The following is a 14,403-nucleotide window of genomic DNA, read 5'->3' on the forward strand; positions in this document are numbered from 1 at the left end:
GTGTGTGAATGTATGGGTGAGTGTGAAAATAGTGTCAAAGCGCTTTGAGTTCCTTAAAAAAAGGTAGAAAAGTATCATCTATTCATGTGGCATCAGTTTGGAAATACAGTCGTGGTCAAAAGTGTACATACACTTGTAAAGAACGTAATGTGATGACTAGAGTTTCCAATAATTTTTACAACTCTTATTTTTTTGTGATTTAGTGATTGGAGCACATAATTGTTGGTCACAAAAAACATTCATTAAGTTTTGTTCTTTTGTGAATTTATAATGAAAATGTGACCAAACTGCTGGGTCAACAGCAATGTTAATACTTAGTCAAGCTCCATCCTATCTTGCCGATTGTATTGTACCATATGTCCCGGCAAGAAATCTGCGTTCAAAGGACTCCGGCTTATTATTAGTGATTCCCAAAGCCCAAAAAAAGTCTGCGGGCTATAGAGCGTTTTCCGTTCGGGCTCCAGTACTCTGGAATGCCCTCCCGGTAACAGTTCGAGATGCCACCTCAGTAGAAGCATTTAAGTCTCACCTTAAAACTCATTTGTATACTCTAGCCTTTAAATAGACCCCCTTTTTAGACCAGTTGATCTGCCGTTTTTTTTTTTTTTCTCCTCTGTCCCACTCTCCCTTGTGGAGGGGATCCGGTCCGATCCGGTGGCCATGTACTGCTTGCCTGTGTATCGGCTGGGGACATCTCTGCGCTGCTGATCCGCCTCCGCTTGGGATGGTTTCCTTCTGGCTCCGCTGTGAACGGGACTCTCGCTGCTGTGTTGGATCCGCTTTGGACTGGACTCTCGCGACTGTGTTGGATCCATTATGGATTGAACTTTCACAGTATCATGTTAGACCCGCTCGACATCCATTGCTTTCCTCCTCTCCAAGGTTCTCATAGTCATCATTGTCACCGATGTCCCACTGGGTGTGAGTTTTCCTTGCCCTTATGTGGGCCTACCGAGGATGTCGTAGTGGTTTGTGCAGCCCTTTGAGACACTAGTGATTTAGGGCTATATAAGTAAACATTGATTGATTGATTGAGTTACATGTCCCTTGGCAAGTTTCACTGCAATAAGGCGCTTTTGGTAGCCATCCATAGGCTTCTGGTTGAATTTTTGACCACTCCTCTTGACAAAATTGGTGCAGTTCAGCTTAATGTGTTGGTTTTCTGACATGGACTTGTTTCTTCAGCATTGTCCACACGTTTAAGTCAGGCTTTTGGGAAAGCCATTCTAAAGCTTAACTCTAGCCTGATTTAGCCATTCCTTTACCACTTTTGACGTGTGTTTGGGGTCATTGTCCTGTTGGAACACCCAACTGCACCCAAGACCCAACCTCCGGGCTGATGATTTTAGGTTGTCCTGAAGAATTTGAAAGTAATTCTCCTTTTTCATTGTCCTGTTTACTCTCTGTAAAGCACCAGTTCCATTGGCAGCAAAATAGGCCCAGAACATAATACTGCCACCGCCCTGCTTGACTGTAGGAATGGTGTTCTTGGGATTAAAGGCCTCACCTTTTCTCCTCCAAACATATTGCTGGGTATTGTGGCCAAACAGCTAAATTTTTGTTTCATCTGACCACAGAACTTTCCTCAGGAAGGTATTATCTTTGCCCATGTGATGTCAGACGAAACAAAAATTAGACTGTTTGGCCACAATACCCAGCAATATGTTTGGAGGAGAAAAGGTGAGGCCTTCCCAAAGACCTGACTTAAATGTGTGGACAATGCTGAAGAAACAAGTTCGAAAACCAACAAATTTAGCTGAACTGCACCAATTTTGTCAAGAGGAGTGGTCAAAAATTCAACCAGAAGCTTGTGGATGTCTACCAAAAGCGCCTTATTGCAGTGAAACTTGCCAAGGGACATGTAAGCAAATATTAACATTGCTGTATGTATACTTTTGACCCAGCAGATTTGCTCACATTTTCAGTTGACCCATAATAAATTCATAATCAATCAATCAATCAATGTTTATTTATATAGCCCCAAATCACAAATGTCTCAAAGGACTGCACAAATCATTACAACTACAACATCCTCGGAAGAACCCACAAAAGGGCAAGGAAAACTCACACCCAGTGGGCAGGGAGAATTCACATCCAGTGGGACGCCAGTGACAATGCTGACTATGAGAAACCTTGGAGAGGACCTCAGATGTGGGCAGCCCCCCCCCTCTAGGGGACCGAAAGCATTGGATGTCGAGCGGGTCTAACATGATACTGTGAAAGTTCAATCCATAGTGGCTCCAACACAGCCGCGAGAGTTCAGTCCAAAGCGGATCCAAGACAGCAGCGAGAGTCCCGTCCACAGGAAACCATCTCAAGCGGAGGCGGATCAGCAGTGTAGAGATGTCCCCAACCGATACAGGCGAGCGGTCCATCCTGGGTCTCGACTCTGGACAGCCAGTACTTCATCCATGGTCATCGGACCGGACCCCCTCCACAAGGGAGGGGGGGACATAGGAGAAAGAAAAGAAGCGGCAGATCAACTGGTCTAAAAAGGAGGTCTATTTAAAGGCTAGAGTATACAGATGAGTTTTAAGGTGAGACTTAAATGCTTCTACTGAGGTAGCATCTCGAACTGTTACCGGGAGGGCATTCCAGAGTACTGGAGCCCGAACGGAAAACGCTCTATAGCCCGCAGACTTTTTTTGGGCTTTGGGAATCACTAATAAGCCGGAGTCCTTTGAACGCAGATTTCTTGCCGGGACATATGGTACAATACAATCGGCAAGATAGGATGGAGCTAGACCGTGTAGTATTTTATACGTAAGTAGTAAAACCTTAAAGTCACATCTTAAGTGCACAGGAAGCCAGTACAGGCGTAATGTGATCAAACTTTCTTGTTCTTGTCAAAAGTCTAGCAGCCGCATTCTGTACCAACTGTAATCTTTTAATGCTAGACATGGGGAGACCCGAAAATAATACGTTACAGTAATCGAGACGAGTCGTAACAAACGCATGGATAAAAGAACCAAACTTCATGACCAACAAGTATGTTCTCCAATCACTCTATCACAAAAAAAAATAAGAGTTGTAGAAATTATTGTAAACTCTAGACAGCCATGACGTTAAGTTCTTTACAAGTGTATGTAAACTTTTGACCAGGACTGTATGTGCTTCCACAGCAAAATGTAAGCCCAAATAAGTGATTTCTTCATCCGTGGTAAAGTGATGAGCGGCCCTTCCATTGACAACATTCTAAGGTTTCACTTTAATCACGTAAATCTGCTTAAGTCTCTCCTGATCCTCGCACTTCCCCACAAGCACCCCAGCTATTTTTACCCCCCGGGACCCAAAGTGAAAGGGATCCTGGCCCACAGGCTTCAGTTTCCTGCTTCCAAATAGGAGAGGAACCCGTTTGCGCCCTCAGCGCTTTATGAGCACAAACAGCTGCTAACCTCCCAGGATCTTTGCAACATTGCCAGCATTCCCGACGGCCTGCACTCCCGTTGTTCATGTTTCTTCTCATTAAAAGTGATGCGCTTCTCAAATGTCAGCTGACTTCTGAAGCGAACAGTGAGCTTCAAGAAAAACAGCGACGGAATCTTGGAAAGATGGCTGACACTGAAAGCTTGTCTCCTCGATGACGGGTTAAGATGTTGATGATGGGTAACGATGTGAACGCCAAATCAATGACGCAAGGCGACACATTAGCGGCGTCAACAGGACGCGGATCACCCTAACCCCACCCCCGGCTGTCCTGACCTTCTAGGTCTTTTTTAATTATGTGCTTCTTTGCTGAGAGCGACTAACCGGTGGAATCCCGAGCCAAATTAACACCTGGACTGCTCGTCCGCTGCGAGTTTACACTTAAACGGAGTGAGGATTAGTCTTGGGGGGGCAACAGAGACCAGTGGGAGTAGTGTCACTCTTTAGCGAGCAGACGGTCATCTGGGTGTTCAGCTGCAGGGTGTTTTGGCCGACATGGAAGCTGGGAAGTCACCAGCCTTCTTAAAAGTGTCCACCGAGCTTGAATCTGGCATGATCTAGATCTGCAAGATCAGTGGTTCTTGAACCTTTATCACTAAATACCACATCAGAATACCCTTGGCTCTCTCTTGGATCGTAAGTAAGTATGTAAGGCAATTTTATTGATAAAGTTATATTTAAAACAACAGGAGCAACATCATAAAGATACACGGTCTAGCGCCATCCTATCTTGCCGATTGTATTGTACCATATGTCCCGGCAAGAAATCTGCGTTCAAAGGACTCCGGCTCATTAGTGATTCCCAAAGCCCAAAAAAAGTCTGCGGGCTATAGAGCGTTTTCCGTTCGGGCTCCAGTACTCTGGAATGCCCTCCCGGTAACAGTTCGAGATGCCACCTCAGTAGAAGCATTTAAGTCTCACCTTAAAACTCATTTGTATACTCTAGCCTTTAAATAGACTCCCTTTTTAGACCAGTTGATCTGCTGTTTCTTTTCTTTTTCTCCTATGTCCCACTCTCCCTTGTGGAGGGGGTCCGGTCCGATCCGGTGGCCATGTACTGCTCGCCTGTGTATCGGCTGGGGACATCTCTGCGCTGCTGATCCGCCTCCGCTTGGGATGGTTTCCTGCTGGCTCCGCTGTGAACGGGACTCTCGCTGCTGTGTTGGATCCGCTTTGGACTGGACTCTCGCGACTGTGTTGGATCCATTGTGGATTGAACTTTCACAGTATCATGTTAGACCCGCTCGACATCCATTGCTTTCCTCCTCTCCAAGGTTCTCATAGTCATTATTGTCACCGACGTCCCACTGGGTGTGAGTTTTCCTTGCCCTTATGTGGGCCTACCGAGGATGTCGTAGTGGTTTGTGCAGCCCTTTGAGACACTAGTGATTTAGGGCTATATAAGTAAACATTGATTGATTGATTGAAAGTGGATTACAATTGATAGTTAAAGGCCTACTGAAAGCCACTACTACCGACCACGCAGTCTGATAGTTTATATATCAATGATGAAATATTAACATTGCAACACATGCCAATACGTCCGCTTTAGTTTACTAAATTAAAATTTTAAATTTCCCGCGGAGTTTCTTGTTGAAATCTTCGTGGAATGATGACGCGTGCGCGTGACGTCTCGGGTTGTAGCGGACATACCACACACAGCTAAATGTCGTCTCTTTTCATCACATAATTACACATCTGTGTTGCTGAATCTTTTGCAATGTGTTCAATTAATAATGGAGACTATAAATAAGAATGCTGTTGGTGGAAAGCGGTGGATTGCAGCTGCCTTTAGCACCGAGACACAGCCGGTGTTTCTTTGTTGTGAAGCTTTAACACAGAGCGGTCAAGCCAACATGTTTCTCTACGTCAACCAGCAAATTTTTGGATGGGAAAATTGTGATATGTCAGCTCTTACCGGAGACTTCAGTGGATTATGGGACCTCCTCCTGTAGCTGTCAAAAAGGCATCTGTGATCTTGGCTCCTCCACTGGCTTCTCTGAGAGACACTGGCGTTCACCGCAGCCATCCGACTTTCAGGTATGACTCTCACCAAAACACTATTAAAATAATAAGCAGATAAGGGATTTTCCAGAATTATCGAAGTAAATATGTCTAATTACATCTGAAACGCTACCACTGCCGCCGCCCGGAGCCCATCCATCCATCCATCCATTTTCTACCGCTTATTCCCTTTCGGGGTCGCGGGGGGCGCTGGCGCCTATCTCAGCTACAATCGGGCGGAAGGTGGGGTACACCCTGGACAAGTGGCCACCTCATCACAGGGCCGTCGCTTTTTTTTTTAAAGTGCCGCACTCTAACTTTCCTCATCCACAAATCTTTCATTCTCGCTCAAATTAATGGGGAAATTGTCGCTTTCTCGGTCCGCATAGCTCTTGCTGCTGGAGGCTATGATTATAAACAATGTGAGGATGTGAAGAGCTATACAACCCGTGATGTCATGCGCACATCGTCTGCTACTTCCGGTAAAGGCAAGGCTTTTTTATTAGCGACCAAAAGTTGCGAACTTTATCGTGGATGTTCTCTACTAAATCCTTTCAGCAAAAATATGGCAATATCGCGAAATGATCAAGTATGACACATAGAATGGACCCCGTTTAAATAAGAAAATCTCATTATAGTAGGCCTTTAAAGGGTGTTTTAACTACAAGCTTCACTAAAAAGTTTTCACATGTTTCTTAAAACGTTTCAACACAGTCAATATCACAGAGGGACTGGTGCAAATTGTTGCAGAGTCTGGAAGCTATAGCCTGGAATGCCAGGTCTCCACGGGTTTTAAAACGAGTTTTGGGGATCTCTAAAAGACCCTGGCCTGAAGACCGGAATGACCAAAATTACAATTAAAATACATACTATAACATTACACATAGTTTGAACAGCGGATAACTATCTGTACGGCTACCCAGAAACACTTTTTAAACATGATTTAATTTGTATCTCCTTTCATTTTCTTGTCATCGGTTGATAAGGATATTTTGGATCGTCTTTCATGTTTTAATATTTTATTTACCTTACGTTTCACATGTTTATTTAATTTTTAACAGATTTTGTGGTTTCCCCTGGCTTTGAAGGCATCATTGTTACTGCAGCTTTCTCTGACAATGCTCGTCCTTGTTCACGTGTTCTGCGTGTTGATTGGCTGGGAAAAGGGCGGACATGTGCTCACCACTAGTCGGCGCTTGGCACCCACTCATGTTAAGTTAAAGTGAAGTGAATTATATTTATATAGCGCTTTTTTCTAGTGACTCAAAGCGCTTTTACATAGTAAAATCCAGTATCTAATTTTTACATTTAAAGCAGTGTGGGTGGCAAAGTACTAATGATTGTCACACACACACTAGGTGTGGTGTAATTATCCTTTTCATTTGACCCATCACTCTTGATCACCCCCTGGGAGGTGAGGGGAGCAGTGAGCAGCAGTGGTGGCCGTGCTCTGGAATCATTTTGGTGATTTAACCCCCAATTAATAAAGACGCTGAGATCATTATCCATGCGTTTGTTACGTCTCGTCTCGACTACTGTAACGTATTATTTTCGGGTCTCCCCATGTCTAGCATTAAAAGATTACAGTTGGTACAAAATGCGGCTGCTAGACTTTTGACAAGAACAAGAAAGTTTGATCACATTACGCCTGTACTGGCTCACCTGCACTGGCTTCCTGTGCACTTAAGATGTGACTTTAAGGTTTTACTACTTACGTATAAAATACTACACGGTCTAGCTCCATCCTATCTTGCCGATTGTATTGTACCATATGTCCCGGCAAGAAATCTGCGTTCAAAAGACTCCGGCTTATTAGTTATTCCCATAGCCCAAAAAAAGTCTGCGGGCTATAGAGCGTTTTCCGTTCGGGCTCCAGTACTCTGGAATGCCCTCCCGGTAACAGTTGGAGAAGCTACCTCAGTAGAAGCATTTAAGTCCCACCTTAAAACTCATTTGTATACTCTAGCCTTTAAATAGACTCCCTTTTTAGACCAGTTGATCTGCCGTTTCTTTTTTTTTCCTCCTATGTCCCACTCTCCCTTGTGGAGGGGGTCCGGTCCGATCCGATGGCCATGTACTGCTTGCCTGTGTATTGGCTGACGACATCTCTGCGCTGCTGATCCGCCTCCGCTTGGGATGGTTTCCTGCTGGCTCCGCTGTGAACGGGACTCTCGCTGCTGTGTATGATCCGCTTTGGACTGGCATCTCGCGACTGTGTGGGATCCATTATGGATTGAACTTTCACAGTATCATGTTAGACCCGCTCGACATCCATTGCTTTCGTCCTCTCCAAGGTTCTCATAGTCATCATTGTCACCGACGTCCCACTGGGTGTGAGTTTTCCTTGCCCTTATGTGGGCCTACCGAGGATGTCGTAGTGGTTTGTGCAGCCCTTTGAGACACTAGTGGTTCAGGACTATATAAGTAAACATTGATTGATTGAATTCCAACCCTTGATGCTGAGTGCCAATCAGGGAGGTAACGGGTTCCGTTTCTATAGTCTTTGGTATGACTCGGCCGGGGTGTGAACTCACGACCTACCGATCTCAAGGCGGACACTCTAACCACAAGGACACAGGCTAAGTGCAGCACCTCCAGGTCCGAGTCCCAAGTTCTTGCCCGTAAAAGGGTGGAGTGCCATCTCTGGGTTGGGGGGGAGATCTTGCCTTATGCGGAGGAGTTCAAGTACCCCAGAATCTAATCGAAAGGCGGATCGAGGCGGCATCTTGCAGTGATGCGGACCCTTATATTGATCTGTCGTGGTAAAAAAAGGAGCTGAGCTGGAATGCAAAGCTCTCAATATACTGGTCGATCTGCGTTCTTATCCTAACCTATGGTCATGAGCTCTGGGTTGTGACCGAAAGGACTAGCCACATGTGGGTAGAGCGGCTAAAATTAGTTTCCCCTGTCGGGTGGCGGGGCTCTCCCTTAGAAGTAGGGTGGGAAGCTCTGTCATTCGGGAAGAACTCGAAAGTAAAGATGAGGTGGTTCGGGCATCTGGTCAGAATGGCCCCTGGATGTCTTTCTGAGGAGAGGTTTAGGTCACCTCCGGCTGGTAGTAGACCACGGGGAAGACCCGGGACATTTTGGGGAGACTATATCTCCCAGTTGGCCTGGGAACGCCTCAAGATCCCCTGAGAAGAGCTGGACGAAGTTGCTGGGGAGAAGGAAGTTTGGGCTTCTGTGCTTGAAGAAGATGGATGAATGAATGGGTGGATGGAAGGAAATGACAATAACTCGTAATCGCGTTTACTTTGAGAGCCCTAGTTTATTTATCATCTTGAAAAGTGGTGGATGTCTTCACGTTTAGAATGGAGAGGTGCACCCGGACCTTTGTGACTTTAAGGCACGTTGACGAGTGAAGGAGGCTCCTCCTCGTCAGAATCAAACTCCACGTTCTGGTCTTTAACCCACTGGCCGCTGAGGTCCTGCCGCCATCCGTCACTATATGAAGTGAAGTTAGTGTCGACGTGTTCTGAGCTTCTGAAAGAATGTTCTCTACCTTTTCAGTTTCAGATAATGCTCCAGCTCTCGTCTCCTCTGGGCCGTCATGGGCTCAGGTTCTGGGATCGCTGCCGGGGGAAGCTCTCCTTTAGGTTTTGATGGGTGTGACTCTTTTCCTGCCGAAACCAGTCAAGTTTTCACTTTGAGCTAAAAGTTGCGCTGTATCACTTCTTACCTGAGATGCAGCTTCGAGAACTACTCGGACCTTCGTATGACTCTGCACCTCTCTGAGGCGGGCCCAGATGCTCAAGTGGAGTTCTGCTGCAAGTGGTACCCCCAGGTTCTAAAGCGCTGCTCGCTGATCTTTTTTCAGTTTTTGTACTACAAATGGCAACACCATGACCATATTAAAGAAGGTGTTTTTCCTGATATCAACTCAAGACACACGTGTTCTGTAGCTTGCCTGCTTCTGCGATGGCAGCTGTTATACGGCACAGTCCGCAGCAGAGCATGATGGGTCAGATACCGTGTTTGTGCCAGTAAAGGAGCTGAACTTGATGCATCCTTTAAAAAATAAAAAAAAAGGAAATAAGGGGGAGAAGGTTTGCAAACAAAAGAAAACAATGAATGTTCCTGGTGTAAGCAAGTGCTTAATGAAAAGTATAAAACGTTGCATCAAGGCGGAAGGCCCGATTTTTTTTTTTTTTTTTCCACCAACCTGCCTCTCGTCTTCAGCTTGGACAAACTGTTCTTGTTTTCTTTTTGTTATTTCATGCTTCAGCTGGGCTTTCTTTCCATAGAACCATTTTAATCCTGAAACATACATTGAACCGTTTGACACCGGTAACATTTGATTGATCACCTAATCACAATAGAATTTGAGACCATTACAATACAACAACCTTCTAAATGCCGTTTCCCTTTCCTGTGGACTGTCAGCATGTCCACGGTGTCAAACACGGGCCGGAAGGAGCACACAAGACACGTGTATCTAAAAGAGATGAAGGAAACAAAACAACGTTTAATATTTTGTAACTGCATTTTCTTCTATAGTTCACATTCTCTCAGTAGAAGCGTTTAAGTCCCATCTTAAAACTAATTTGTATACTCTAACCCAGGGGTGCCCATTACGTCGATCGCGAGCTACCAGTCGACCGCGGGGGGTGTGTCAGTCGATCTCCAGCCAGGCTTTTAAAAAAAATAGACCTAAAAATGAGTGATCATCAATCTTCACCAAGACGTCACTTAAATGCCATTCACGGTACCGGAGGGTCTTGTGAGATGGCGCTGGCTGCTGCAAGATCATTATTATGAAAATATGACCGAGAGGAAGGCGAGAAACACTTTTTATTTCAACAGACTCTCGCGCCGTACCTTCCGTCAAAACTCTAAAGGCCGACTGCACATTTCCTATCTTCACAATAAAAGCCCTGCTTCATGCTGCCTGCGCTAACTAAATACAGAGTCTCGGAAAACTGGCGTGCACAAGTGATCCCTCAGAAAGCTGGCGTGCACATCACTTGTGCACGCCAGCTTTCCGAGACTCTTATTTTGTTAGCGCAGGCAGCATGAAGCAGGGCTTTTATTGTGAAGATAGGAAATGTGCAGTCGGCCTTTAGAGTTTTGACGGAAGGGACGGCGCGAAAGTCTGTTGAAATAAAAAGTGTTTCTCGCCTTCCTCTCTGTCATTTTTTCATAATAATGAACTGGCAGCAGCCAGCGTCATCTCACAAGACCCTCGGGTGCCGTGAATGTCAATCAAGCTACGGAATTTGCCGCCAATGTTTTTCTTGCAAAGTGTATGGAAGCTGGATGAATTAGATGCCAAAAACCAACCACTTTCATGTGGTATTGTACAGAAAGGACAACTTTTATTCTCCTCCATTTGAAAATGTGGGCGTTATCATCATTATTGTCTGATTCCAATCAATGCAAGTCATCAGAATCAGGTAATACACCAACTTATATTCTTGTCTTTGTGAAAGAAAGAGATCTATATGTGTTACACATGCTTGTATTATCATTAAACACATTTAACTTGTTTACAAAAATGTCTCTTTCATAAATAAATAAATATAAATGATATATATAAATGAGGTAGATCCCCTCGAGTTGGTCAATTGAAAAGTAGCTCGCCTGCAGAAAAAGTGTGGGCACCCCTGCTCTAGCCTTTAAACTCTTGTTTGAGTCACACATCAAGAGTGTTACTAAAACGGCCTTCTTTCATTTCCGTAATATCGCTAAAATGTGTTCCATTTTGTCCACTAGCGACGCTGAGATCATTATCCATGCATTCGTTACGTCTTGTCTGGATTACTGTAACATATTATTTTCGGGTCTCTCTATGTCCAGCATTAAAAGATTACAGTTGCATCAAGGCGGAAGATGCAACTGCTCGACTTTTGACAAGAACAAGAAAGTTTAATCATATTAAGCCTATAATGGCTCACCTGCACCTAGTGTGTGTGACAATCATTGATACTTTAACTTTTTCCTGTGCACTTAAGATGTGACTTTAAGGTTTTACTACTTCCGTATAAGATAATATTGTACTCCATCCTATCTTGCTGATTGTATTGTACCATATGTCCCGGAAATATATCTGCGTTCAAAGAACTCCGGCTTATTAGTGATTCCCAGAGCCCAAAAAAAGTCTGCAGGCTACAGAGCGTTTTCAATTCGGTCTCCAGTGCTCTGGAATGCCCTCCCGGTAACAGTTAGAGAAGCTACCTCAGTAGAAACATTTAAGTCCAATCTTAAAACTCATTTGTATACTCTAACCCAGTGGTTCTCAACCTTTTTTCAGTGATGTACCCCCTGTGAAAATTTTTTTAAATTCAAGTACCCTCTAATCAGAACAAAGCATTTTTGGTTGAAAAAAGGAGATAAAAGAAGTAAAATACAGCACTATGTCATCAGTTTCTAATTTATTAAAATGTGTAACTGTGCAAAATATTGCTCATTTTTAGTGGTCTTTCTTGAAATATTTGGAAAAAAAGATAAAAATTACTAAAAACTTGTTGAAAAATAAACAAGTGATTCAATTATAAATAAAGGTTTCTACACATAGAAGTAATCATCAACTTAAAGTGCCCGCTTTGGGGATTGTAATAGAGATCCATCTGGATTCATGAACTTAATTCTAAACATTTCTTCACAAAAAGAGAAATATTTAACATCAATATTTACGGAACATGTCCACAAAAACTCTAGCTGTCAACACTGACTATTGCATTGTTGCCTTTCTTTTCACAGTTTATGAACTTACATTCATATTTTTTTAAGAATTATTCAATAAATATATTTATAAAGAATTTTTGAAGTGTTGCTATTTTTAGAATATTTAAAAAAAATCTTACGTACCCCTTGGCATACTTTCAAGTACCCCCAGGGGTACGCGTACCCCCATTTGAGAACCACTGCTCTAGCCTTTAAATAGACCCCTTTTAGACCAGTTGATCTGCCATTTCTCTTCTTTTCTGCTCTGCCCCCCTGTCCCTCGTGGAAAGGGGGTGCACAGGTTCGGTGGCCACGGATGAAGCGCTGGCTGTCCAAAATTGGTACTCGCTTGCCTGTTCATCGGTTGGATACATCTCTGCGCTGCTGACCTGTCTCCGCTCGGGATGGTCCCACTACTGGTTCCACTATGGACTGGACTCTCACTATTATGTTTGATTCACTATGGACTGGACTCTCACAATATTATGCAAGGTTTCTCATAGTAATCCCATTGGGTTGAGTTTTTTCTTGCCCGAGGATGTCGTCGTGGTTTGTACAGCCCTTTGAGACACTTGTGATTTAGGGCTATATACATAAACTTTGATTGATCGATTGACGTTTACCTTCCATTGCTCAGAAGGGTTGCTTCGTCTTCTGGAATAAAGTTTGACAGAAGATCTGCAACGCGCCTTTTCTGCAACAGTAATACAACAAGCTGAGTACCCCATATTTTTTAACAAGGTATTAAATTATTTTTGTTTCATTGAAATGTCATGCTATCTCTTGCCATACGCTGTTTAGTTAACATTCTATCTGTAGCCATTAGCTGTTTAGTTAACATTCTATGTAGCCATGCGCTGTTTAGTTAACATTCTATCTGTAGCCATTAGCTGTTTAGTTAACATTCTATGTAGCCATGCGCTGTTTAGTTAACATTCTATCTGTAGCCATTAGCTGTTTAACTAAAATTATATCTCTTGCCATTAGTTGTTAAGTCAACATTCTATCTGTAGCCATTAGCTGTTTAGTTAACATTCTATGGCTAGCCATTAGTTGTTTAACTAAAATTATATCTCTAGCCATTAGTTGTTTAGTAAACATTCTATCTGTAGCCTTTAGCTGCTTAGTTAACATTCTATTTGTAGCCATTAGTTAACTAAAATTATATCTCTAGCCATTAGTTGTTTAGTCAACATTTTATCTGTGGCCATTAGCTGTTTAGTTAACATTCTATGTCTAAACATTAGTTGTTTAACAAAAATTTAGCCATTAGTTGTTTAGTTAACATTCTATCTGTAGCCATTAACTGTTTAGTTAACATTCTATCTCTAGCCATTAGTTGTTTAGTTAACATTAATCTGTAGCAATTAGTTGTTTAGTTAACATTCTATCTGTAGTCATTAGCTGTTTAGTTAACATTCTATGTCTAGCCATTAGCTGTTTAGTTAACATTGTATTTGTAGCCATTAGTTAACTAAAATTATATCTCTAGCCATTAGTTGTTTAGTTAACATTTTATCTGTAGCCGTTAGCTGTTTAGTTAACATTCTATGTCTAAACATTAGTTCTTTAACAAAAATTTAGCCATTCGTTGTTTAGTTAACATTCTATCTGTAGCCATTAACTGTTTAGTTAACATTCTATCTCTAGCCATTAGTTGTTTAGTTAACATTAATCTGTAGCAATTAGTTGTTTAGTTAACATTCTATCGTTAGCCATTAGTTGTTTAGTTAACATTTATCTGTAGCCATTAGTTGTTTAACTAAAATTATATCTCTGGCCATTAGTTGTTTAGTTAACATTATATCTCCCGCCGTTAGTTGTTTAGTTAACATTTTATCTGTAGCCATTAGTTGTTTAGTTAACATTCTATCTGTAGACATTAATTGTTTAGTTAACATTCTATCTGTAGACATTAGTTGTTTAGTTAACATTCTATCTGTAGCTATTAGCTGTTTAGCTGACATAGCCCTCTAATAACAATGTTCGCATGCAGCTAGTGAACGATAACCGTAAATGTAGAAGATTAAAAACCACCTTCAGGATATTTAACTGACTCCTGTCATCACCTTCCCTTTTAAAAGACATGACTATTTAGAGAAAAAAAAAGCTCAAAGTGTACTTTGTCAAAGACGTTGGTTCCTGTTAAGCTGCCAGCGGTTTAGCTTTTGTGGCGTTCAATGTCAGTATAAAATTGGAATTCTCCGACTACTGTTTGTTAATGGAGAGTTTTAGAGCTTTTATGTTAGTTTGATGGCACATCGATACATTGAAGACTTTTATAAAGTTTACTTATTTACTTTTGCTGGC

General features: G+C 42.7%; 1 protein-coding gene across 1 annotated transcript; it reads right to left on the minus strand.

The window, feature by feature from the left end:
• Positions 1 to 8,678: 8,678 nt before the first annotated feature.
• scnm1 (sodium channel modifier 1) lies at positions 8,679 to 14,288 on the minus strand. The gene is made up of 8 exons (XM_061881718.1): positions 14,131 to 14,288; positions 12,717 to 12,787; positions 9,777 to 9,865; positions 9,593 to 9,687; positions 9,338 to 9,438; positions 9,110 to 9,255; positions 8,933 to 9,050; positions 8,679 to 8,874 (listed from the first exon to the last, which is right to left on the minus strand). Exons 1-8 carry the CDS (start codon positions 14,179 to 14,181, stop codon positions 8,772 to 8,774), a joined length of 774 nt encoding a protein of 257 aa, XP_061737702.1. The 5' UTR covers positions 14,182 to 14,288; the 3' UTR covers positions 8,679 to 8,771.
• Between the last annotated feature and the right edge of the window lie 115 nt (positions 14,289 to 14,403).

This window comes from Nerophis ophidion, linkage group LG21 (genome assembly GCF_033978795.1).
Source record: "Nerophis ophidion isolate RoL-2023_Sa linkage group LG21, RoL_Noph_v1.0, whole genome shotgun sequence".
Taxonomy (NCBI): Eukaryota; Metazoa; Chordata; class Actinopteri; order Syngnathiformes; family Syngnathidae; genus Nerophis; species Nerophis ophidion.